Source organism: Candoia aspera, chromosome 2 (assembly GCF_035149785.1).
Source record: "Candoia aspera isolate rCanAsp1 chromosome 2, rCanAsp1.hap2, whole genome shotgun sequence".
Classification (NCBI taxonomy): Eukaryota; Metazoa; Chordata; class Lepidosauria; order Squamata; family Boidae; genus Candoia; species Candoia aspera.
This window is the reverse complement of record NC_086154.1, coordinates 171,589,896-171,614,913: the sequence shown is the minus strand read 5'-3', so window position 1 is coordinate 171,614,913 and position 25,018 is coordinate 171,589,896. Positions and strand designations below refer to the sequence as shown.

General features: G+C 43.6%; 1 protein-coding gene across 1 annotated transcript in view; it reads right to left on the bottom strand.

The window, feature by feature from the left end:
• PIGG (phosphatidylinositol glycan anchor biosynthesis class G (EMM blood group)) overlaps positions 1–25,018 on the bottom strand; it is a 75,863-nt gene that overhangs the window by 38,205 nt on the left and 12,640 nt on the right. Inside the window, exons 4-8 of the mRNA XM_063294879.1 lie at positions 22,331–22,519; positions 21,390–21,534; positions 20,292–20,504; positions 11,597–11,814; positions 9,965–10,243 (exon numbers count right to left, since the gene is read on the bottom strand). Coding sequence (XP_063150949.1) covers positions 9,965–10,243; positions 11,597–11,814; positions 20,292–20,504; positions 21,390–21,534; positions 22,331–22,519 — 1,044 coding nt within the window. The remainder of the gene's footprint in view (positions 1–9,964; positions 10,244–11,596; positions 11,815–20,291; positions 20,505–21,389; positions 21,535–22,330; positions 22,520–25,018) is intronic.

The following is a 25,018-nucleotide window of genomic DNA, read 5'->3' as shown; positions in this document are numbered from 1 at the left end:
CAGTAACAAAGTGGACAAATTTCAATGGCACATTTTATGTTGGGGACTCTCTAAGGATAAAAGCACAATATTTTCATTTCCACTCTTAACCTCAAGTCCCCCAAATGAGCCCAAAAATAGGCTAAAAATTCTCAGCACCTTCCAGTATCAATACCACATCTCTGGAAGGTTAGGACAATAAGCAGGAATTCCCACCACAGAAGAAATTGGTCACCTTGATGTAGTTTAACAGCAGCTATAAACAGAATACTGATTTGCAGGATATTGTGTTGTCCCTTCTGAAACTATGACTTTATTTCAAACAACGCTGTCATGCAAAGTTACCTCAGGAAATAGGTATTTTATATGCTAATTGCTCTAAGGCACACTGATTTAAAGAAAGCTAAACCCCTCAGAAATCCTTCACATCTTCAACAAATTGAAATACATTTTGTTGCACAGAAAACATGACGACTCAGGAAAAATGCAATCAAGTAAGTTACAAGCAATGGCATCTGTAGAATAATATGTTTCAAAATGGAAAGTTAATCAGAAAAGATGCAGAAGGAGTACTTCGTTAGTTCAAATGTTGGCATTATTCCACAGAAGAACAGGCAGCCCGTTTCATGAAGATTTAATTATGAGTATATCAAGGCACCTTGATGTAGATACTGAAAATACAAGGTTTTGGGGATAAGTCAATTGGGTGCTACACCCAGAGGCATTAAAGTACAAACTAAACTCCCCTTACTTGAGACCATGGTGATTAGAAATTAGGAAATCTGGAAGACATCACCATCAACGAAACTGGTATGTTAAGGAAATGGGCTTCCTGATAGTTAGTGATTCTTGGTGAAAATGTACTGGAAATAGTGCAGAATGCATTGATGATGCCAAGACAGTGAAGTTATTCTTTGATTCTTTGTTTCTGCTAAATTATCAGGATTCTATAAAAACAGACTAACACAGCACCAACTATTATGCTACCAAACCAATTCAGACTAAATGAAAGTAAAGTTCAGGTCAGCAATCAAGACAAAAACCAGAAATTAAATACTAACTGTAATGGAACTTGGTTGAATTACAATAAGAAGTGAATATTTTAACTGGATGGCCCTTCAAGCCATTTGAAAAACTATTGCCAGTCAAAATGATTTAAAACAAAAACCAACATGTCACCTGGAAGATACTAAACATTCTTTATATAACTACAGCAAGAGACGTCTGAGATATCACAAATGCTTTAAATACCAGACTGACTTCTGCTACTATGGAACTAGGGCAGATATGATCAAGAAATTTTACAGAGGATAACACAGGCATTAAGGTGGAAGAAATAAATCACTGGGAAGGCCCTAAATCACCTTACACTGCGTGCACAATTATTAGGCAAGTTGTATTTTTGAGAATGAATTTCATTATTGAAAAACTACAGTGCTCTCGGTCAATCCAAAATGTTAATAAACCTCAAACCTGAATATTTAAGAAAGTAAAAGTGAGGTTTTGGCTTTCTTAGGAGCATATCTATGTGTGCACAATTATTGGGCAACTAGTAGTGTGCAGAATTATTATGCAACTAAATGAAAAACGAAAATTCCCCCATCTCGTTTATTTTCATCTTTTAAAGTGAGAATACTAAACAAACAACTCTAAATTTACAAATAAACGTTTCTGACATTTCAAACAAAAAATCAGTGACCAATATAGCCACGCTTCCTTGCAGTAACAGTTATAAGCCTTCCATTCAGTCTGTCAGTTTCTTGATCTGTTGACGATCAACTTTTTGTGCAGCAGCAACCACAGCCTCCCAGACACTGTTCAGAGAGGTGTACTGTTTTCTTTCACTGTAAATCTCCTGTTTAAGAAGGGCCCACAAGTTCTCAATAGGGTTTAGGTCAAGTGAGGAAGGGGGCCATGTCATTACTCTTTCATCTTTGAGGCCTTTACTGGCTAGCCACACAGTGGAGTACTTCGATGCATGCGATGGAGCATTGTCCTGCATAAACATCATGGTCTTCTTGAAAGATGCAGACTTTTTCCTGTACCACTGCTTGAAGAAAGTGTCTTCTAAAAACTGGCAGTAGGTTTGGGAGTTGATTTTGAGTCCATCATCAACCCGAAAGGGTCCAACTAGCTCAACTTTAATAATACCAGCCCATACCAGTACCCCACCTCCACCTTACTGGCATCTGAGTCGAAGTGGAGCTCTGTGCCCATTACTGATCCAGCCATGGGCCCATCCATCTGGTCTGTCAAGAGTCACTCTCATCTCATCAGTCCATAAAACCTTTGAAAAATCTGTCTTCAGATATTTCTTGGCCCAGTCTTGCTGTTTCAATTTATGTGTCTTGTTCAGTGGTGGTCGAGTTTCAGCCTTCCTTACCTTGGCCATGTCTCTGAGCACTGAACACCTTGTACTTCTGGGCACTCCAGGTAGGTTGCAGTTCTGGAATATAACAGCACTGGAGGATAATGGGTTCCTGGTAGCTTCACATTTGATTCTTCTCAAATCTTTGGCAGTTAATTTGCATCTTTTTTTCTCAACATGTTTCTTGCGACCCTGTTGACTATTTGCAACAAAAGGTTTGATGGTTCTGTGATCACGCCCCAATATCTTAGCAATTTCAAGAGTGCTACATCCCTCTGAAAGACTTTTTACAATTTTTGACTTTTCAGAGTCAGTTAAATCTCTTTTTTGGCCCATTTTGCCTGAGGAAAAGAAGCTGCCTAGTAATTAGGCACCCCTTGATATAGGGTGTTGATCTCCTTAGGCCACACCCTCCCTCATTACACAAATACACATCACCTGATATGCTTATATCCAATAAGCATTCAGGTTTATACAGCTTGGAGGTGGAAAATATGCCTAATAATTGTGCACACAGTGTAATACCCAGGTTGGTATGTCGTGAATCCACCTGGTGAAATGGAGCTACTCTGTTGGAAGAGAGACATGTGATTGTACTGAGACACAGACTATCTAACATCTCTCATTTTGATTTTTGTCAGGGACAGAAAATTGTACCTCAATGTGGACAACTCACAAACCGCAGAAAAAAAATGTGTGTTAGTGTGTTAGACATGAGAAGGAGGAGAACTAATGTTATAGGGCTCCAATCTCTGTATCTCTCTCAATAATTCTTCAGATTACAATACTGAAGATTTATAGGAATTCTAAAAGTTGCAAACATGTGAAGTTAATGTAACTTCAATATAGCCTTAATTTAGTTGATAAGCATTGGCTACTTTACTGCCTGTTGGTCCATTTCCAAATCCAACTGCAAGTGTTGTTTTGAGCTTGTAAAGCTCTATAAAACTTGGCATCCAAAATGAGAATACATACCTTATGAGCTTTATTTCTTGTATAGTGTAATATATTGCTTCTGAGATTCTCTAAGATCAAACACTTATTACACTGGAGAATTTACTAGGTATCACGTTCAAAAATTATGTAGGGAGGAAAGTGGAAAAGAGAACTAGTATAATTAATTTGAGCCTAAATATATTTGACTAACTCCAAACAGTACTACAATAAGCTAGATACAATTTATATATCTATCATGATATTCTTTTGGAATAAGCAACATTATAAAAAGTACAAAAAAGGGAAAGCAGTAAGCAAGAGAAATTAAAAGAGATAAAAAGAAAGATATAGTTTACATGGACAGCATTTATTATACCGCTCTATGCTCTTCTATCTTTGCAAATCATCCTTATTTTCATAATACCTACTGCCTTTCTATAAGTATTTGCACATGTTCCTTTTCCCACCTGTAGTAAATATTCTGTAAAAGTACATTTACTTGCTTTCGTTTTTCACCATTTCTGTGTAACTTGCAAATGTTCACTTCTCATTTATTTTATTTTCAAATCCACACCACTCTTTGCTTTGTACAATCTAAGATATTGTCATGAGTACTGATGGTAAGCAGGAGGGGGCCCCTATCCAGGGGGGGAAACGCATGCGTAGTACTGAGGAGTTAAGCAGCCATTCAAAGAGACACAGATCAGACCCACCTTAACCTTTGGGGTTTATCTGTCTGGGTTTTTCCCACGCTTCTTCAGTTTGTTAGGATTTTCTGTCTAATGTAGCAGTAATAAAGCACTAGAGACCTATTCCTTATCTCAGCGTGGTTCCTGACTGTTAGGACAGATATTCTGCAAATCATTTGGGTTCTCAAACCATCACGCAGATACAAAAGTGCAAGCACATTCACTTCTCCAACAAACATACAGTACCTCTAACATTATCACAAGGTTTCTTTATATAAGTATCCATAAATACCTTAAATACCTTAAAGGGGAGTTCTCAGATCCCTGTCTTACTCCCTACTCAGTGTTGAACCATTCATTAAGTATTCCATTTATTTTTACAAACTTTACTTCCATCATATATTGATCTTACTGCATTCAGCAAACAACCTCCAGCTCTACACGCACAGAAAACATTCTAAAATGCAAGTCTATTCAGTTAATCAGACAACTTTTTCCTACATCAACAATATACAATAAACATACTTTCTCATGTTCATACATTTCTCAGTAACCTGCTGAGGAACAAACATCTAGTCTGTACAACTCCTGCTTGGCATAGAGTTACAGCATACTTCCCAAGTTTTGCTCATTATTCTCTTGCATCCTTTCAATCAAAATTCAACCAAACACCTCCCCAGAAACTAATTTTCTTGCAATGTTTGCATTCACTTTTACTATCTTTTACACAGAATTCATAATAGCATTCTTCCAATTCTCTTGCAGTCTTCACACTCACATTAACAAATCATACAACCAGTTCATAAGCAAACTGCATCCATATTTTATTTCAATCCCACCCTTTGACATAACACTATCATTCCCATAAAATTTCTAAAATATTTCCAGTATACTCTCACTTCAGTTTCATCCTCAATCATTTAATCACTTTTAGTTTGAATTCCAAACATTTTGCTGGAGGCTTGTTTACCCTTTTTTAACCTAGGTAAAGTTTTCCCTTGACATTAAGTCCAGTTGTGTCCGACTCTAGGGGGCGGTGCTCATCTCCGTTTCAAAGCCGAAGAGCCGGTGTTTGTCCGTAAACACTTCCGTGGTCATGTGGCCGGCATGACTACACGGAACGCCATTACCTGCCTGATGAATCGGTACCTATTAATCTACTCACATTTGCATGTTTTCAAACTGCTAGGTTGGCAGGAACTGGGACTAGCAACAGGAGCTCACCCCATCATGCGGATTCAAACCACCAACCTTCCGATCGGCAAGCTCAGCAGCTCAGCGGTTTAACCCGCAGCGCCACCACGTCCCTTTTTTAACCTAGTTCCATCAAAATTGCTCTACATTTTCTCTGGCACTATTCATTTTAACTATCTCTTATTCTCTTCGACTATATTTTTGCATTTTTTTTCCTATATACACATTATAAAATACCTTGTTTGAATTCTTTAATTGTATGCATTTTCTTCCTTATCCACAGACTTGCTGACTCCATCATTCCACCAATCAACCTTTTTCATACTTCCCATAAATGTAACTCTAAACACTTCTGTGGCACTTTGTAATATAATTCTTTTCAGTCCTCCAAGCAGCTTCCACATCCTCTTTCCATGTATTCACTTTGCATGTATTCTGTTTGGAAATTAATCTATCTTCTAATATCTTTTTACACAGGACATTCTTTTGCTTTCTCCCAGTGTTCTACTTCCACCCTAGTTTGTTTCATTTGTCTTTTTTTCCCCATGTTTTCTCCATGACCCACTTGTAGCACTACCTTCCCGCCAAGGTCTGTTTCCCATCAGAGCCTCTTATCTCCCTTGTAGCAAAACAGCTCTGCTGGTCTATGGTAGCCAAAAATCAGAAACTCTACAAGCATCTTTTCAGACAAATTTTATTAAAAGGCACAAGTGTCAGCACCTGATCATTCGAGCATTCACACAATCACAGTCAGGAGGCCAGGATTCCTTTAACTGTTTTAATGAAGCGTAATGAACGGTACAGAAGGCAAGCTGCGAATAAAGATTTCCTGCTCAAACCTAACTTAAAAACTACATTCCCTTAGTTAGTCCCCTTTCCCATGAAACCATGTCACCCCCCCCCATCCAGATGGTATTCCTGTCGTATCTCAACCCCGTGTACTTGATGTCCTCCATAGCAATAAACCACTTCACACTCCAACTTCACACCCCCTCCCATTTGGCGACACGGATTCCATTCCTTAAAGAAGGAAATGATGGTAGATGCTCCAATAACGGTTTTTGTAAAACCTTTGATTGGGGGGATCTGACAACAAGCTTTCATGAGTGGCATAGGATTGGCATAGGATTTAAAGTGGGATGAGGCAGGGGGAAATAAAGGGGAAGTGGGATGATGGTGCAGGTTACATGTGAGGCAGAATACAAGTTCCTTATCAATCAATAATTGTAGTGTGTCAAAAACTCATTGTGTTTGTTGAGACTTTCTAAGATAGCCTGAAACCTTCTGATGCGAGTTCAGCAATCACTTACTCATGCCATTAACATTTCTTTTTTTTCTAAAATGGCTACTCTGAGATCTCTAACGGAGTGTCCTGGGATGCTGAAATGCTTTTGTCCTCATTTTAAGTCCTGATGTCAAACTCATGCCCATTAATCCTTTCGCACAACATTTCGCCTGTTTGTCCTATGTAGAATCCAGAACACCATTGCTGGCAGATGGTGGCATAAATCACATTAGAGGAAGAGCATGTGAAGGTGCCTCTAATTTTGTGTGTAAAGTGGTTAGGCCTATGATAGTGCTGTTGATGTAAATGTGGGGGCAAAGTAGATATCTGGGTTTGGTTCCCATGTTAGCATAATTGCCTGTTGATTCTTGTTGCTGGTGAGAATCTGCTTCAAGTTGAGTGGTTGCCTGCTACCCAGTCCTATGAAAGTACAGTGCCTTTATCCAGTATGGGCTGTAGCTTATTAATAACCAGTTCATAATTTCTGATATACATCAATGCAAGACAGTTTGTTCATTGCTAGCCAAAGACTCTTGAGGGATGCTGCAAGAGAAACACCACTTAAGAGCTCCTCCAGCATCAAGGAAGCAGAAATGATTCATGTATCCTTTCCTGCTGCTTCAAATCTTATTAGCAACTTGTCGCTAGATCTGGAGAAATGTTCTGTTCCCAGTCCCTTTCATAGACGATCTGGAAGTGATAGCTAAAAGCTCACATTTTCTTCACTGATATTTCTAAAGAAGCCCAAAATGATCTAAGGGAGGATAGCTGAGGTTTTGATTATATATGTGATAGCTGATTACCTGACAGAGTGCCTTATAGTGAAGCTCTCTCTATATTTTTATGGAAAGTTAAAGTAATGCATGAGCTAACATTAAAAAAAAAAGAACCACTCATCTAGTTTGAAGGAAAAACTACATTACTCTATATTTACTAATATAGAAATGTATTTTAGAATAAAAACTACTTTTAAAAATTGTTCTTTGCTCACTTTCCCGTTAGTTTCAGCTCTAATTTATATGACAGCTACCTAGTTTTCATGTCTTTTCCCATATAGATAAGAACTGGTGAAAAGCAGGTTCAAAATTTAAGCTCTTACGGTTCTTTTCCCTGTTCCTCTTATTACAGTTTCTACAACATTTTAGACTGCTTTTATATGAATGATCTTCGAGGTAGTTTGCCATAAACTGCTTGTTAAAACAGCACATTTCATCCAGTTAAAGTATAATCTGAAAATGCCACTTATTATTGCTCCATTATAAAATCAGGTAACATGGATTAGTGGAAGAAACAGTTTTCATGTAGCGATTTTCAAAGATTAAAAGATGCCCCTCAAAGCCCTGTGGAGCAGTCTCACCAGCAGCATCCTGGAACTAATCTTCCTGAACAATATGCTTAGGTTTGGATAATTTAATCATTAAAATCAACCACATCTTACCCTTTAGCTAGCTGTAACAAATCAAAATTCAAAATTAGTAAGTTCAGAATATTTTCAACTTCCTCTGGACTGCAACATCATTCGCAAACAGACACGTTTGGGAGATCGTTTAATTTATGCAGGCAAATAAGCAGGATTTGTTAATGCACAAATTCAGCTTAGGGTGTAAGAACCACCAAATGGCCATCCTGAATTTAAAATGTTTTGCCCTTTGGGCATACTGTATGCTCAACTGAGAATGTCACATCCCTCAAAACTGTATCTAGAACTCGACACTACAGGACTCTGAAAGAAAAGAAGACAACAGGCAAGGACTTTCCTACTGTATATGCTGGGCTGCATGGATATTTTATGTAATCCACCATGGTTCTTTTGATGTTCTTTCTTTAACAAACTATGCCTCGAAAGGCACTTGCCTCAACAACCACTGCAGCACACCAAATTGCCAAGGAAGAATGTAGAACATATTGGAAAAGGATGAGATGAGTTACAGAATAGATACAACCATGCTTTCAAGACAAGCCTTTGCGTTAGAGCTTAACACTAGCACGTTACTCCAATAGTGAGAGAAACTTTAGAGCTTAACTCACCTTTGAATCCTTACTGTAAACAAACTAATGCTTTCACAGAAACAACTTGATATGACATAATCTTAATTATCCAACAATATAGTAACAACATCTTCAAGATAATTTTGCCACCTTCTTCAAAGAGACCAACCATTCAGAGACACACAGTAATCACAGGAAATTCCAAAATAATGTTGGTAACATTACTGGGAATGGATTCACATCAGTCATATTAACAGCAAGCCCATTAAATGAAGCAGCCCATTAAAATAAGAGAAATTTAGCCAGGAATAAATTTACAATGGATTTCGATAGTTCTGCTCTAGTACACTGTGGTGTTTCAGGTATAGTCTGCAACAGATAGGAAAAGCGAGAAGTTCACAGACAGTTCAAAATCCGTGTGATCATTTGAGAACACCTGGTATTGCTTGTTTTTGTACCAAGCTGCCAGTCAAATCTGCAAGATGGCTGAGGAGATCCTTCCATGAGAACAGAATAGGAGTATGGCTATTAAGCTTACACTGAGGCTGTGTAAGTGGAGTTGGCATCTTAAATACCACCAGCCACATCTTTTACAGTGGCATTTACAAGTGCAAATAAAGTATCATATACCTGTATTTATGCAGGGTGGAAGCATTAATAAATAAATGAGAGGTCACCGACTTTAGAGGAATCAAGGTGTAATTCAGCTCAGATCTGTTAAAGAGTTATAGAGCAACACTTGATGGTTTTTATTATAAATGCATTACTGGCAATTAACATTTCACCAGTGAGAAAGAATGGCTACTACCCACAAACACGTAGCAGACGGACTAATGAGGTCATACAACAAAAGGATTACATAAAAATATTTTTTTAAGGAAAAAAGTGACTGTATTCGATTTTATGGCTCAATATCAATATGGTGATGAAAATACAGCAATCTATGATCATATCATCCGTGAAGTTCACTAAAAGAACCTGAATTGTCTCTGCCTCAATTTCACACGGTTATCATAAACTGCAACAGACCCACCCAGGTCATCATGGGTACCTGAGAGGAAAAATCCAAAATATGCTTTAATGAAAGGGACTATGATGCTAGCAAAGTGGATGCTCAACTCATAGCCAGTGTTCTGTCTACAGTTACTCTTCTCACATGTTAGGGAGAAGCCAAACTACCTATCATTCTGCAACAGTTTGCTCTGGACTTTTTACAGTCAGACACTGAAACTACTCACACTGCAATCTGAAGTTGAAAATTGGGGTAGCAGGAAAGACGGGACTTAGACTTTGCCCTATTTTTTTGTTCGAAATCTCTTTCTCCAGCTACTTTTGCCTCTGTGAGAGAAAAGATATGAGTGCCTGTACCTTCTCCTTTACAAAGGCATAAGGGAACACGAAAAAGACATTGTGATTGACAGAAAGCAAAAAGAGACAAGGAAAAAAGCAATAGCGTGTAGGTCGCCCCTGGAAAGACAAATGAACAACTGCAAGAAATTATATTATATTTCAATTATTTCTTACCTTCAATGGTTGTTTTGGATTTATAAACCTCTTTTCCAGAAAAGACATTATGACACAAAAAAGACCCGAAGTTAGCACGATAACTCCAGCTGCTGTAAACCAGGAGAAGCTGCAAAAATAGCACAAGCTTTCCGTTGAGGTACACACAACTACGTGAATGGAACTCCACATTAGGCATAACAAGTAGAACAGCAGAGAACACAGTTGGGAGAGGGGCACCTCAAATTCAGCCCTGCTGCTCAGGGCTTTTGGAATGCTCAGTAAGAGCAAGAACAGCACCTGTGGGGGGAAAACAGGAAACACCGTCCAAATCGAGTCTACAATTCAATGAAAGACAGAGATTATCTCACATTACAGGTAGTGTGCAGCATGACTCAGCCATTTTCCTAACTATCCAACAAACCAAGCAGACCCATTAACATGTAAAAGTAATCCTCTCTCTAATGCATAATATTGAGCTTTTTGCATACCTCTATAATACCTTGTAGCTAAATTACAAGCAAATGTGTGGCTTCAGTGTGGTAATGAACACAGCTAAATGCATATTGCAGGAGATACCTTTCACCACCACACTGGAAAAGTCTAGATCAGTTTTCTCAGTGACCATTCTCATGGCTGGCTGGGGAATTCTGGGAGTTGAAGTCCACACATCTTAAAGTTGCCAAGGTTGAGAAATACTGGTCTAGATGGAAGCCAGTATTGATTCCATGTTCTTGTTGGGCTGAGGAACCCTACATGCACAGGGACAGGTTAATTGTAGCAGCTAGTACCTTGCTAACATGTGTATGCTAGGTGGTCCCTTGGTGGTTGTGAGATTCTGGAAGATTCCCTTAACCTCACCCTTTTTGTGGCCCCCGTTTTACTGTTCCTTTTTTTCTCTTTCCAGGTATGATTACATAGAATGTCTTTTTTCATACCTCCTTGTGAATACTGGTACTGTTTGAACTGTAAGTAAAATGCATGGTTGTTTATATGAAGATGATTCGATTCATTAAGAGGGGCAATTGGCTCAAGAGAGGAGGAAGAAAGAAGAGGAAAGAAATGAAGATTAAAAAGCAGAGATGAGACCAGTTACTGTAAAAGTAAGAATCACAAGACTGTCCAATAACTTATATTCTCTGCCATGCCTTTTGCTGCATAGAATAACTTATACCACACAAGAGCTCTCTGCCAAGTTCATAGACAAAATGGTATCGAGAGCAACCCTTGGGCTTCTGGCTAAAATGTCCTAACCTAAATCTTATCAGACAGCTTTCTGTTGGGTTAAGTTTGGCTCAGAGCATACAGAGAGTGTACACAGCCTAAAAATGTGCAAATAAAGTAACAGGGCTAATGTGCTGCTTTAACAAAGAAGAGATTTAGTATCCCCCCCAGAGATCCATACATTTCCCACCCTGCATCTGTTCCACAAGTATCTGAAAAGCTGGTTCTGCTTTCAGGCCTGGGGTTATGGTGGCTGTCAATCCTGTTAAGTTTTCTTTTGAGATGCTGGGCTCTTTGTTCCAAACGTACATGTCTTTTCTTTCATTTTACTGTCTCCTACTTTTGGAGATGGAAGCCACCTAGGGACACTGGGAGTTGGGCAGCCTCTAAGTCCAATAAATAAATAAGTAAATAAAAATCAGCCCATACCTGCAGAACTATCACTGTTCCTATTACCATTGAATATATGTCATACTGGGCCACTTGCTTGCTTAAAGAAGAGCTCAGGATCTTGAGAGCTTCCAAATATTGTCTTACAATTTTTTTGCTCAGATTCATGACAACTTGTGTACTACTGCCCTCCAAATGGAACTGGATCCAATTCCCATGAGATTTTTCTGCTTTCAGAAACATTTCATATCCAGGATCTAATAAGAGACAGCAATGCAGATAGAACATTATATTTTAATATAAATTTTAATAGTGCCTTGGTAACCATGAGTTTAAACTAAAGCTTCCCACATAATGTTTAACCAGTTGTTTTTCTCAGTTTATGGCTAGTAGAACAAACAACAGTGGACTAAATCATCCATAGCCCCAAACACTAATTGAGGGTTAGCCACCTTTCCAGGTAGTCCTCACTTATCAATGGTAATTGGGACTGGGAACTCCATCGCTAAGCAATGTGGTCGTAAGGCACAATAGCACATTACTGTGCCAACATACAACAGAAGTTTCAGCAGTCCCAGTTGCCGTTGTTAGGCGAATCCTGAGCGTTCACAGCATCCCATGATCACCATTTGTGACCTCCTGCTGGCTATCCCATTGACTTTGCTTGTCGGAAGCCAGCAGTGAAAGTTGCAAATGGTGATCACATGACTGCAGGACACTGCAACGTCATAACTGCAAGCCAGTAGCCAAGCACCCAAATCGTGATCACATGACCGCGAGGAGGCTATGACAGCCACAACTATGAGGATCCATTATAAGTCCGCTTCATTCAGTGCTGTTGAAACACGAACAGTCATGGAATGAGTGGACATTAAGTGAGAACTACATACCTGCATTGCATAATTTTGTGAGATGAAGCAAATGCTAAAAAAAGCGGGAGGAAAAAATTAAGGCCTTAGATAATTTCATTAGATAAGGCCTTAGTTAATTTCAGCAATGTCACAAGAACACTGAAAACTATCATGCATGGTAGACTTGTGAAAACGCAAAAAAAAAAGGGGGGGGGCAAATCCATACAATGATGCAAAAGATACTGCAGACCACCATTATGATGAAACTAGAAGTATTCCTATTGGGTCTTATGGATAAGGAATTAGAAAAGAAATATGGGAAATTAATATTTATATGGTAACTGTGGTGAGATTATTAGATGCAAAAAGTTGGAAAAGCAACAAAATACCAACAGTCAAGATTGGATTATAAAATTAACTGAACTTGCAGAAATGACAAAGCTGACCAGCTTGCTCAGAGAAAAAAAAAGACAAAGACCTTTTTGAAAGACTGGAAGCCTTATATAGACTTTTTGTTGAAAGAAAAGATTGAATCGATGATTTTGGGATTTGGGAACTAAAAAGGCATGAAGAGGATGGGAAAAGGTTAAGAGGATAATTACTCAATAGAAAGAAGGGTGGAAGGCATAATTCTACATTTTCTTTTTTCTTTTTTATTCCTTTCTTTTCTATTTTTCTTACTTTCTATCTTTTTGTTTGTTCACTTTTACTGTATTGAAAATTGCTTATATATATAGATTTATATTTATAGATATCTATCTCTATAAAAGAAAACTCATGAGATATTGACATTACAAGATTTTTGCCAAAGATAGACAGACTTTGAGTTTTCTGGCTGCCACTTAGGGATGCTGTATTGTAAGCCTGAGTCATAATGGGTGCATTCATACATTGCAACTAAACCCAAAACATGGCAGCTTCATATAATTTGGAAACAAAGTCACTATTCCTAAGAAAGACGTGTTAAGTACATGCCCACTCGATTAATGGCTAATGTTGACAGGAGGTTTTTACCTCCAAGCTGAATTCCAGTTTTTTTTAATTATGATACATGTTGAATTAGTGTTATTGTCATGCGCTGCCTACCTCTGAATAACGTTCAGACACTGGGTTGCAAAGCAGGCTCTGGTTTATTTCAGGATAGGTACAACGTTGTTAGAAAAAGCTGAGAGTGACAGGAGCGCGCCGGTGCGGGGTTTAAATACCCCGCGCCGGTCAGCGCCCCCTCGCTCTCGGTCACGTCACCCCCCTTTGTCCCATGCGTTGCCCTGCCATTGGTTGAGGGTTTCTAGGATCGCCCATCCTCAGGTTTTCATTCTTCTGCTGATTGCTTTCAGCTGGGCGATCCCCGTGGTATTGCTGCTGATGGCTTGGGTGGCTCCGTGATCCGTTTATCTATTGTTTGTTAGCCGTTAGTCGTTGTGGGTTGATGGCTACTTAACTTGTACCCCTTCACCTATTTCCTTGTCATTGTCATGAGTGCCATTGCGCTGATTACTTTAGCTCAACGGCACTCATGACATACTGCCCCCTTTCCGAATAGTGTTCTCCCCCGGGTTTCTGGGTTTCCCCCATGGAGCTGTCAAAACGCCATTTTTTTTTTTTTTTTTTTTTTTTTTTTCCAAAGTTCCCGCCGGAGTAGTTGTCGCCCCTCCCTTTGCTCCTCCCTCTACCACGTGCCTTCCCAGGGTGTGTCCATGGTGCGCATGCTCGGGTTCTGACCTGGCGTGCGCATGCTCCAACCACACCCTGTTTGTTTGGCTCAGTTCGGCGAGGCGAGAGGCGTGGCTGGTCGGGTGCTGCTCAGCTCCAGGTAGGGCCCTTTTTTGCTTATTTGGAGTGCGTCGCCTTTGTTGTGTCTCCTGGGCGTTGCCCCCAGGTTGCCCTGTTGACTTGCTTGCCACTCCCCCGCGGCCAGGGGGCGGGGGGAGGGTGCTGGCGATCGTTTGTCACCACCCCGTGGGCCCGGGGCGGGGGGAGTGAGTCCCGGGGGGGGGAAGGTCCACCCAAGTCGCGGGCTTGGGGGGGGCCCCTTCCCTTGGGGCACGGGAGGCGGGGGGAGGCCTGCGGGGGGGGGGGTTGGTTTTGCTGACCTTGATTGCGGTTTGTCGGGGTATGCCCGGTGGAATGCTCTGGTCAGGTCAGGCGCTTTAACGTTGTGCGCCGCCACCCATTCCGGGTGGGGGAAGTGTTTCCACCTGACCAGATAGTGTAGGGTTCCTCGTTGCTTGCGTGAGTCGAGGATGTCCCTTATCTCGAAGTGGTGTTGCCCGTCGATCATAAGCGGTGCGGGCTGAGGCGTGCTTGGGTGCCATCGGGAGGTGGTTGCCGGTTTTAGGAGGCTGGTGTGGAACACCGGGTGGAGCCTCCGGAGGTTGTGTGGCAGGTCCAGGCGTATTGCTACCGGGTTCACTATTTGCGTGACTCGGAACGGCCCGATGTACTTAGGCCCCAGTTTTTTCGAGGGTTGGGTTGACTTTAGGAACTTGGTGGAGAGATAGGCCATGTCCCCCGCCTGGAACGTCGGTTGTTGGCGCCGGTGCTTGTCGGCCTGCTCTTTGTAAGCAGCCTGTGCCTCCTTCAGCGCCGCCGTGATTACTGGCCATGCTTCCGCGATCTTCCGTCCCCAGTCGCTGGCGTCCACCTGGGGTTCCGGGGGTTGAGGTAGCTCCGGTATGGGGACGAAGTCGCGCCCCGAGACTACTTCGAACGGGGTTTTTCCCGTGCTCGTGTGGACGGCGTTGTTGTATGCGACTTCGGCGAACGGGAGCAGTTCAGCCCAGTCGTCCTGGTGGTAGTTCGTATAGGATCGTATAAATTGCTCTAAGGTGGCATTAAGAACCTCAGTGGCTCCGTCCGTCTGCGGATGCCAAGCCGTAGACAGGGCCTGTTGGGTCCCCGTCAGCTTCAAGAAGGCCCGCCAGAATTTGGAGGTGAACTGTGTGCCCCTGTCGGTCACCACACGTGCGGGACATCCGTGTAGCCTGTACACGTGGATGAGGAAGAGTTTGGCTAGTTGTTGTGAGGATGGGACTGACGTGCAGGGGATGAAGTGGGCCTGCTTTGAGAAGTAGTCCTTCACCACCCAAATGGCCGTTTTCTTCTGGCTGGGTGGGAGGTCCACTATAAAATCCATAGAGATTTCCTCCCATGGGCGGGAGGGTTCTGCCACCCGTTGCAATAGCCCCGCGGGTTTGCCTGGTGCCCGTTTGGCCCGAGCGCACGTTGGGCAGGACGCCACGTAGGTTTTTACGTCTCGCCTGAGCGCGGGCCACCAGAATTGCCGCCGTGTTAGGTGTAGGGTCTTGAGGAACCCAAAGTGTCCCGCTTGCTTGGCGTCGTGTGACCTATGCAAGATCGCCTGGCGTTGCGAGTCCGGGACGTAGATTCTGCCTTCCCCCCATGCTAGGTCTTGCGCCATCGTTACCTTGTCGGGGTTTGCCAGGAACCAGGGGTCGGTTTTGAGGGCGGCGGCGAGGTCCGTGCGCATTCCCCCTGGTAGTTGCGGTTGCCTTCTTTCCGTCGCCGGTTGTCCCGCCGTCGGCTGCGCCGTAGCGTCGAGCTGCCTCCGTGCGCCGCTTCGGGTGGTCACGGCCATCCCCAGTTGCGAGGCGGATAGGACCGTCCCAATGGTGTCTGGGGCGGGCTCTTCGTCTTGGGGCAGCCGGGAGAGGGCGTCGGCCAGGAAGTTCTTCTTGCCCGGCATGAACTTCAACTGGAAATCAAAGCGGCTGAAGAATTGTGCCCATCGGACCTGTTTTGGGCTAAGGCGTCTAGGCGTTCGTAGGGCCTCGAGGTTCCGGTGGTCCGTCCAGACCTCGAATGGTTGGGTGGCTCCCTCGAGTAGGTGACGCCATGTTTCTAGTGCCGATTTCACCGCAAAGGCTTCTTTCTCCCAGACGTGCCATCGCCTCTCTGTCTCGGAGAACTTCCTTGACAGGTAGGCGCATGGTTTCAGGAGCCCCGTGGAGTCTTTTTGTAGGAGGATGGCTCCCAGGGAGAAGTCTGAGGCGTCGGCTTGGACCACGAACGGCCGTTCTGGGTCCGGGTGCGCGAGGATTGGCTCCGTCGTGAACAGCGCTTTCAGCTTGTCGAATGCGGTCTGGCACGCGGGAGTCCAATTCAGCACTGTGCCTGGGTTCTTGGCGCGTCTGGTGTCCCCCACCCCTTTGGTTTTGAGGAGGTCCGTTAAGGGTAGGGCTATCTCAGCGAACCCCCGGGCGAAGGACCTGTAGAAATTCGCGAATCCCAGGAAGCTCTGTAGTTGCCGTCTGTTGCGGGGCCGCTCCCAGTTTAGTACCGCTTCGACTTTTGCGGGGTCCATCTCGATGCCGTCCCCGGAGATTCGATACCCCAAATAGTCTAGGCGGTCTTTGTGAAACTCGCACTTTGTGGGCTTTGCATAGAGCTGCGCCCTTCTGAGCTTGTCGAGGACTTGCCTGACTAAGGTTACGTGTTCCTCGTATGTTTTTGTGTAAATAAGGACGTCGTCGATGTAGACCAGGACCCCTTTAAACAGATGTTCATGCAGTACCTCATTGATGAGCTGCATGAACACCCCAGGGGCCCCCGCGAGTCCGAAGGGCAGTACCTTGTACTGGAAAGCGCCTAGGGGGCAGTTGAACGCCGTCTTCCATTCGTCCCCCTCCCTGATTCGGATGCGATAGTACGCCTCGCGCAGGTCCAATTTGGAAAAGACTTTGCCCGTGGACAGGTGGGCGAGCATGTCCTTCACCAGGGGTAAGGGGTATTTGTTGGACAGGGAAGCCGCGTTTAGGCCCCGGTAGTCGGTACAGAGCCGTAGGGTCCCGTCTTTCTTCTCCCGGAATAGGACGGGGGCTCCGACCGGTGAGCATGCTGGCTCTATAAATCCCCTGTCTAGGTTTTTATCGATGAACTCCCGGAGGGTTGCCATCTCCTTCGGGGTCATCGAATAGATCTTTGGTCTAGGTAGGGGGACGTCGGGCAGTAGGTCGATTCGGCAATCCGTCTTGCGGTGGGGGGGTAGTTGGTCTGCCTCTGCTTCTCCGAAGACCTCGGAGAAGTCGGCGTATTGTTCCGGTAGGTCTGCAGTGGTAGCGGCGTTGTCTTGTGTGGTCGCCTCCGCTCGTCCTACCGTGGGGTTGCTTTTGCCAGCTGGTACTGGTGCTCGATACTCGCCGTCGCCGAATGTGAAGGTGCGGGTCGCCCAGTTGATCCGCGGGTTGTTTTTCGCGAGCCATGGCATCCCCAGGACTGCAATGGGCCGTCCGATGGGCGTGACTACGAACGATGTGCGCTCGGTGTGAGTGCCCATTTGCAGGGTGACCGGCTCGGTTTGTAGCGTGGCTGGTTTCCCCCCCGCTGTGGAGCCGTCCAGCTGGTGGAATGCCAGCGGCGTGGGGAGGGGGAAGCAGCGGAGTTCGAGTTTGGCGACTAGGTCGGGGTGGATAAGGTTTTTTGAGCACCCCGAGTCCACTAGTGCCGCGGCCGTGGTGGCTCCGTTGCCGGCAGAGAGTTGAATTGCTGCCAATATTACGGAGCTTTTGTCGTTTCGTTGAGGTGGTTCGCGTTGCTGTCCCGCCGCCTGCCTCGCCACGCGTTTCAGGGCAAGCGGGGAGCATTTCCCGCCGGCTGGTCGGGGTCGGTATTGTCCTCTTCTCCCCAGTAAGCGTCCCAGCCCTCTTCCGGTGTCGCTGTGGCCACGGTCATTCGGCGGTGAGGGGGCGGCCCCGGGTTGGGTGGTTTGGGGCTAATTTTCGGGGCGGGCTTGGGCGCGCTGGTCGGCGGTCGGTTGGCGAAGCAGTCCGCCGTCTTGTGCCCTAATTTGCCACACCTCCCGCAGGGCTCCCGGTTGAACTTCTTTTTAGGGTATATGGGGCCGGCCATCCCCCCGTGTGGTGCGGGTACCTTTTTCCCGACGTAGTTTGTGTCTTCCGTGGTTGTCATAAGGAAGGTGCGGTGCGCGTGTTCGGCTTTCCCCGCGAGGTGGATCCACCCGTGTAACGTTTCTGGGTCGTCGCGGTAGAGGGCCCATTGGAGAACGTCGCGGTTGAGCCCCTTTTTGAAGATTTCCAGCAGGGTGGTCTCAGACCAGTCGCAGACCTTTCCCGCGAGGGCTTTGAACTCCAGGGCGTAGTCAGGGACCGTGCGTGCGCCCTGTTTAAGTCTCTGGAGTGCGCTTTTCGCCCGTACTTTGGCTAGGGGGTCTTCGAAATAGTTTTTCATCTCGTTGATGAAAGCAGGGAAGGTGGCGAGGGCGGGGGAGCTGGACTCGTACAGTTGGACGTACCAGTCCGCCGCCCTGTCTTGGAGTTTGATTGCCACGGCGCCGATCTTGTCGGCCTCGGAGTCATAGGAGTGTCCGTGCCTCCCCATGAACTCCCTAGCGTTGGTGACGAAAAACGAGAGTTTTGAGGGGGTCCCATCGAAGAAGATGGGGAAGTCCTTTGGGGCCCGGGCGTTTTGCGCGGCCCCGCCTCTCGCTTCCCGGGGTGTGGTGTCGGCCGCCTGTGCCGTCTGCTGGCTTTCCGCTGGCTCGTGTGGGTTCGGTGCTTCGCTCGGGGTGTGGGCTTGTGCGGGGACGTCATTGGGTGGCGCGGGGGGCATAAGCGCCTGGAGCATGGTCCGGAGTTCCGTCAGCTGAGCCCGCATGGCCGCGAGTTCAGCTCGTGCCTCCTCGTCCACAGCCCGCACCGCCGCTGGGGCCGGTTCCGTTGGCGCGTCCTCGGGGGGGGGGGGGGTTCATCGTCCCTCCGCCGCGGGTCCGCTTCCTCCTCCGTCTGATGGGTGTCTCCGTCGTCCTCCTCCGTGTCGAGCACCGTGGGGCTGTCGCTCCACGCCCGTTGCTGGGGTGCGATGTGGGGCGCGGGGTCCTCCGCTGGTTTCGGAAGTCGTGCTGCTCCCTCCCGCGGTCGGGTTGCCTCCGTCGCCATCTCCCCTTGGGGTTGGAGCTGAGGCTCGGGTCGGGTGGGGCGGGCGTCCATGGCTCCGGGAGTCCGCGGTGCCTCTGGCCTCGGTCGGTCCTCCTCTGTCTCTTGCCGCGCGGCTCGCCCTCCTTGCCCGCGCCGTTCCGGCCTCATCTTGCTGGTCTTCTCGCCGTCTACTCCTCCCGCGGCTCGTTGTCGTCCGGTGGGGCTCGGCGAGGCTGAGTTTATGACTCTCAGCTTTATGTCATGCGCTGCCTACCTCTGAATAACGTTCAGACACTGGGTTGCAAAGCAGGCTCTGGTTTATTTCAGGATAGGTACAACGTTGTTAGAAAAAGCTGAGAGTGACAGGAGCGCGCCGGTGCGGGGTTTAAATACCCCGCGCCGGTCAGCGCCCCCTCGCTCTCGGTCACGTCACCCCCCTTTGTCCCATGCGTTGCCCTGCCATTGGTTGAGGGTTTCTAGGATCGCCCATCCTCAGGTTTTCATTCTTCTGCTGATTGCTTTCAGCTGGGCGATCCCCGTGGTATTGCTGCTGATGGCTTGGGTGGCTCCGTGATCCGTTTATCTATTGTTTGTTAGCCGTTAGTCGTTGTGGGTTGATGGCTACTTAACTTGTACCCCTTCACCTATTTCCTTGTCATTGTCATGAGTGCCATTGCGCTGATTACTTTAGCTCAACGGCACTCATGACAGTTATGCCTTCAGGTTTACATTACAGGTATAATGATCTTCAATGTGCTATCTTATCTTAGAAGCATGACTTAAAAAGTTTGTTTCATTCATATTTAACATCAACATCTAAATAGCTAGAAAGCCAATTATTACTTTTGGTCTTTTTCCTCTTCATTCACTTGTAAACAAACTGCTTGTTAATTTTCAGAATGTTGTTGTTTCCTTTCTTCATAATAAATGGATTGTTCATGTGGGAAAATAAAAATATCCTAATTACCAGAACATATTGAACTTACTTGCCTTTCTCATATGTGGGGACATTCTCTTGAAGAAGTCTGCTGAGTTGGAAACCGTTCAAATGCAAGAACCGTAGCTGTTCTCTAACTGACTTCCACTCTATAACAGGAAACAGAAGCTTCCCAACACTGTTTCTTGAAATTGGCAAGCCAAGTCCTAATGCTAATGTGACAGCTATATCAGTCTGTTGAATAAGCTCTGGACGCCTTGGGGGACCTAAGGAGAGGAAGATAATATTGGTTAAGGTTTATCTATTTCACATTCCCCAAAATATAATTTACTGAAGAGATCCTGTCCCATAAGCATTTTTCCCCTTTCTCTGCTGCAGTCCAAAGCAACAACTATTTATTTTCACAGAAAGATTTGGCAATTATCCACAGGACCTCAAGAACTGTGAAATTTTGAACTTTCCCCTTGCCACCTTTATGCTACCTCACATAGATTTCTAAAGTTACTTCTAAGTAATTGGATTGATGACATAAGGAGGTGGCTATTGGGAAACCAGAAGGCATCCAGGGCGTGCAATTCCTTTAAAAGATTTGAATTTATATTTGTGTCCTGCAATCCTTTTGAGAAAGAACTGACTCACTTAGCTTTAACAACATCATAGTGCGCTATTCTTCGGACATCGGTTTCTGCCTTTAGCCATAAAAACAAAGGCAGGCCTTGCTATGCATAAAAGTATTAACATACTGATTGCTTCTAGAGTTATGAAGAGCCCATTCAGCAGATACATTAAGTCAGTTGCAACTTCTCCAGATGAAAATATCCCAGGCCAAATTTTCACCACATTGTTAAACTTGTTTCTGGACTACAGTACTTCTGATTGCTTGGGACCACATACAAGACTGAATTTTTTAAAAATCCCACCACAGAAAAGTGACAAGGATGCTGATGCAGATGTCTCTCCAACATCTAGGTTAAAAAAAAAAACTGAGCAAACAGATTTTCTTGGGAGTTATGGAAGATTCTACCATGTGAACCACCCTCCCCACCTTGAAGTCGGAAATGGTATAGTGAGATTCAGCAGCAACTGAAACAAAGACATTTCTTTACTCAACCTATCATGCTGAAGAGACAAAAGAGAAACTCAGTACTTACCAACTGTCCTGTAAAAAGCAGAGCTGACCAAAAGCAAGGGGGTATGAATTTCACTTTCCGAGGAACCACCATGACTTCCCGTTTCAGACATACCATGGTCACCACAAACAACAAGTAAATTGGGCAAAGTTCCTTTCTGCAGTTCCTGAAGGGGAAGAAATATTCAAAGTTTTAATGGACTATTTTAATATTTCATTATTAAATCTGTTTCTTCATCTTGCAGATTTGAGCCAAAAAGTTTAGGATTTTCAAGAATGATGGCCACACTCTCAAGTAAACTGATAAAAGATACCACAGCAACAATTTCCCCCAATCCTTGTTAGGAATATATAATTAGGATTTCACACACAGCACCATTTACTTATATAAAAATCTGTATCCCACCTTGCTAGTACTTTCACAACCTTCAAGCTGGCTAAACAGAATGCATCTCAGGCATGCCAAGTTTCTACAGACAAATATGCATTCAGGCATATGCTTACGTAGATTCCTTGCATTATATGAAATAATATGAGATTAATGCAAAACTAAGAGGAGTTCCTATCAGGTTCCCAATATTTCCTACATTTCAAGTTTTCTTCTGACTGAAAATGAAACATTCAAGTTGTTACTAATCTGTTCTGCTGAAATAAAGCCAACATGCAATAATCGAACAGAACATTTCAGAGCTTGAAACAAAATACTGTTTCCATCTCCTGCACATCCTATGGCCAATGCATTCAAAAAAGCAGTATCCATGCATTTCACTTAGTCTGCAATTCCAAGTGCCTTGGACTAAGAACTAGATATCTGCCCCAATGAACACAATGGGACTTAGTCTCAGTTAATCATATACTTGATCAGGCTGTAAAATAAAAATCATCTGTAGATTGATGTCCAAGACTTCAGATCTACTTCCTGTTTTCATGATCAAATTCATATTCAAACCTGAAGCATCTCACCGTGGAAAGGAGAGAATTATGAATCTTCTTGATAACGTTATCCATTTCAGAAAGCTTTGGTCCTATCAAAGGACTGTTTGGTCCACTCAGATGACCAATATGATCCAATCCTAAATAGTGAAGAATGAGTAAATCCCAGTCTTCTCTTTGCAATACACTATTCAAATGTCTCGTAACATTGTTGTCAACCTAGTGAGAAAGAAAAGCAAAGCTATATTGAAGCCATCACCTATTTGCTCATATAGTCCGCAGAATCAATTAGTAACTCTTCTAATTATAAATTTTCTGATGGAAGAGGGTATGGTCAATGTGATGATTTCCTGTCCAGATCAAAGCTGCCTGCACCGTTAAGGGAGGATGTTAAGGGGGAGGATTAGGCTGAACTCATCTGTTAGATATACCATACTGCAAACCATTCAAACATGCTGCCTTTCAATTATAATTGTTGAAAGTTCCAGTTCCCTGAATCAGAACACAATCTGCAACCTATGAATGCTGATCCTCATGGTATTGTATGCTAACTTTAATAGAATATATAGATTACACCACATCAAGCACGTATTATAGATTATACCATATCAATCACATTTAAAGAGTCCAGGATGGCAAGTAATATAGCATGTGCTTTGGATACAAAAAATCAAAGGTTCCAAATCTAGCATTTCCAGTGACAAGGATCTTGCTAGATGTTATTGTCTTTGGCTGCAGCAGACAAGAAAGCTAAGTACCTTCATTAGCCCAACTGGGGCCAGAGGCCATTTGGTTTCTATGCCTCCCAGAACCACCTGTGCAATGACTTCCAATATGAAATATTAGGAGCCAAATGAAAGACTGAATACATATCTGGATCCTAGATTAAGAAAAGCTGCACAAAAATACAAACCATCTTGCTTCTTTTGGCACAACAACCATATGCAAGTCTGGTAAGTAAATTATATAAGAGCTGGGAAAGACCTGGGCCTGATCAACTGTCAGTCAAAATAAGGAAGACCAATGGAACACATTATATTACGAGCGTGAAGTTCTAGGGAATTTGGTCATGTTGAAGGCTGATTGACAAGACTATAAACATCACATTTGGAACTAGGATAGGCAACTTTTTAAAATTTGTTTTTATTGACTTATAATTAACAAACATTATCAGGTAACTAAATTAACATAAATCTAAGATGCATAGAGAAAAAAAGATATAGAAAATATAAACAAATCTATTAAAATGTAAATAGCCAGGTACTGTACATGGACAAATTTACCATATATGTAAAATATTACAATATTATCTATTGCTATTGAAACCATAAAATCCATCCATTTGATTAATTTGATAAAATTATGGTTCCTGCTCTGATGTCTCATTATTTTAACTTTGTAATTTTTTCTAATGTAGCAATTGAAGAGGCCTTGTTAATCCACATCTCAATTGTTATGTAAAGTTTTCCAATGTTGGGCAATTATTTTAGCTGCTAAAATTAGATAATAAGTTTCTTGTTTTTAAGCTTGAGGCTAGGTCCACAAATGAAAAAAATGACCCTTTTTTAACAACCTCTCCAACATTTGGAAGAATAAATTTGATATATATGTGCCAATCTAATTGGAGTCAAGCACCAGTGAGGTATAATCTTCCACTTTCCTCAACTCTCAACTGCGTACAACAGTCACCAGGTAGAGTCACAGGTTTAAGGATTTGCAACTTTATGTGATGACTGGAACATTCGTGCATTCATTCAATCACGACTCATAAGCATTAGCTTAGAAATCTATTCTAATGAAGTGAAACATCCAGTACAGGGAAAAAGTTGTGAATGAAATTTCCCACTCAATTCTACAATTTAAAATCACAGTAACTTCAAATTCATCCCAACTGCCCTCTTAGGTATATGCCCCTCCTTCTCGTGCCAGCAGATAGCTGTAACAGTTTCTCACTAATGACCTTGGTGCAAGGAGTTAGCCCAAACACGATGATTCCCACTCCAACCATGCTCCCCCTCCCTGCTGGTTGACTCGCAGGCTGACACAGGCGGGATCAAAATGGATGCGGGTCTGATAAGGTTTTCTGTGAACATTTGATCGGGGAGCATGGCAACTTCTTGCATTGAACCTGAGGTGAATCCACCCAGTTTCCATACATTCTCCAATGTATCTCCTGTAAAGATTTACCAAGAACAGTAACTCAAGCTTCCTTTAAACCATGGGGTGGATCTCCTATTTCCAATTGCAATAATATCCTATAAATTTTTGAAATTGTTCCTTTTGGTTGTTCTAAGTAGTTAAGTATTAAATTCTCAAAATTGGTATAAGGCCATATCTCAACATGCATGGCTAAAACACTCTCTAATACCTATGTTGTTTGGCATCCTATTTCTGATCCCTAATTTGGAGTTTACCATGGGTGGAGACAGAGATTGGAATTTAATTGATTACTGTAACAATAAAAAAACAGACATGAAAAGAAAGGATTTTTTAAAAGATATATATTTTACATGAGCTGTCTAGTGCCTACGTAACTAGGTGAGATAAACATTTTGTAAAATAAATCAAGAAAACAAATAATGGTTTTAGAAATAACCAATGAATATGACATTTTATAAAAATACATAAATCTGACCAGCAGGTAGCATATACAATAAAATGTTTGCATCAATGATTATATGCACAGAAGTACACATATACATTGTTATAGCAGCTCCC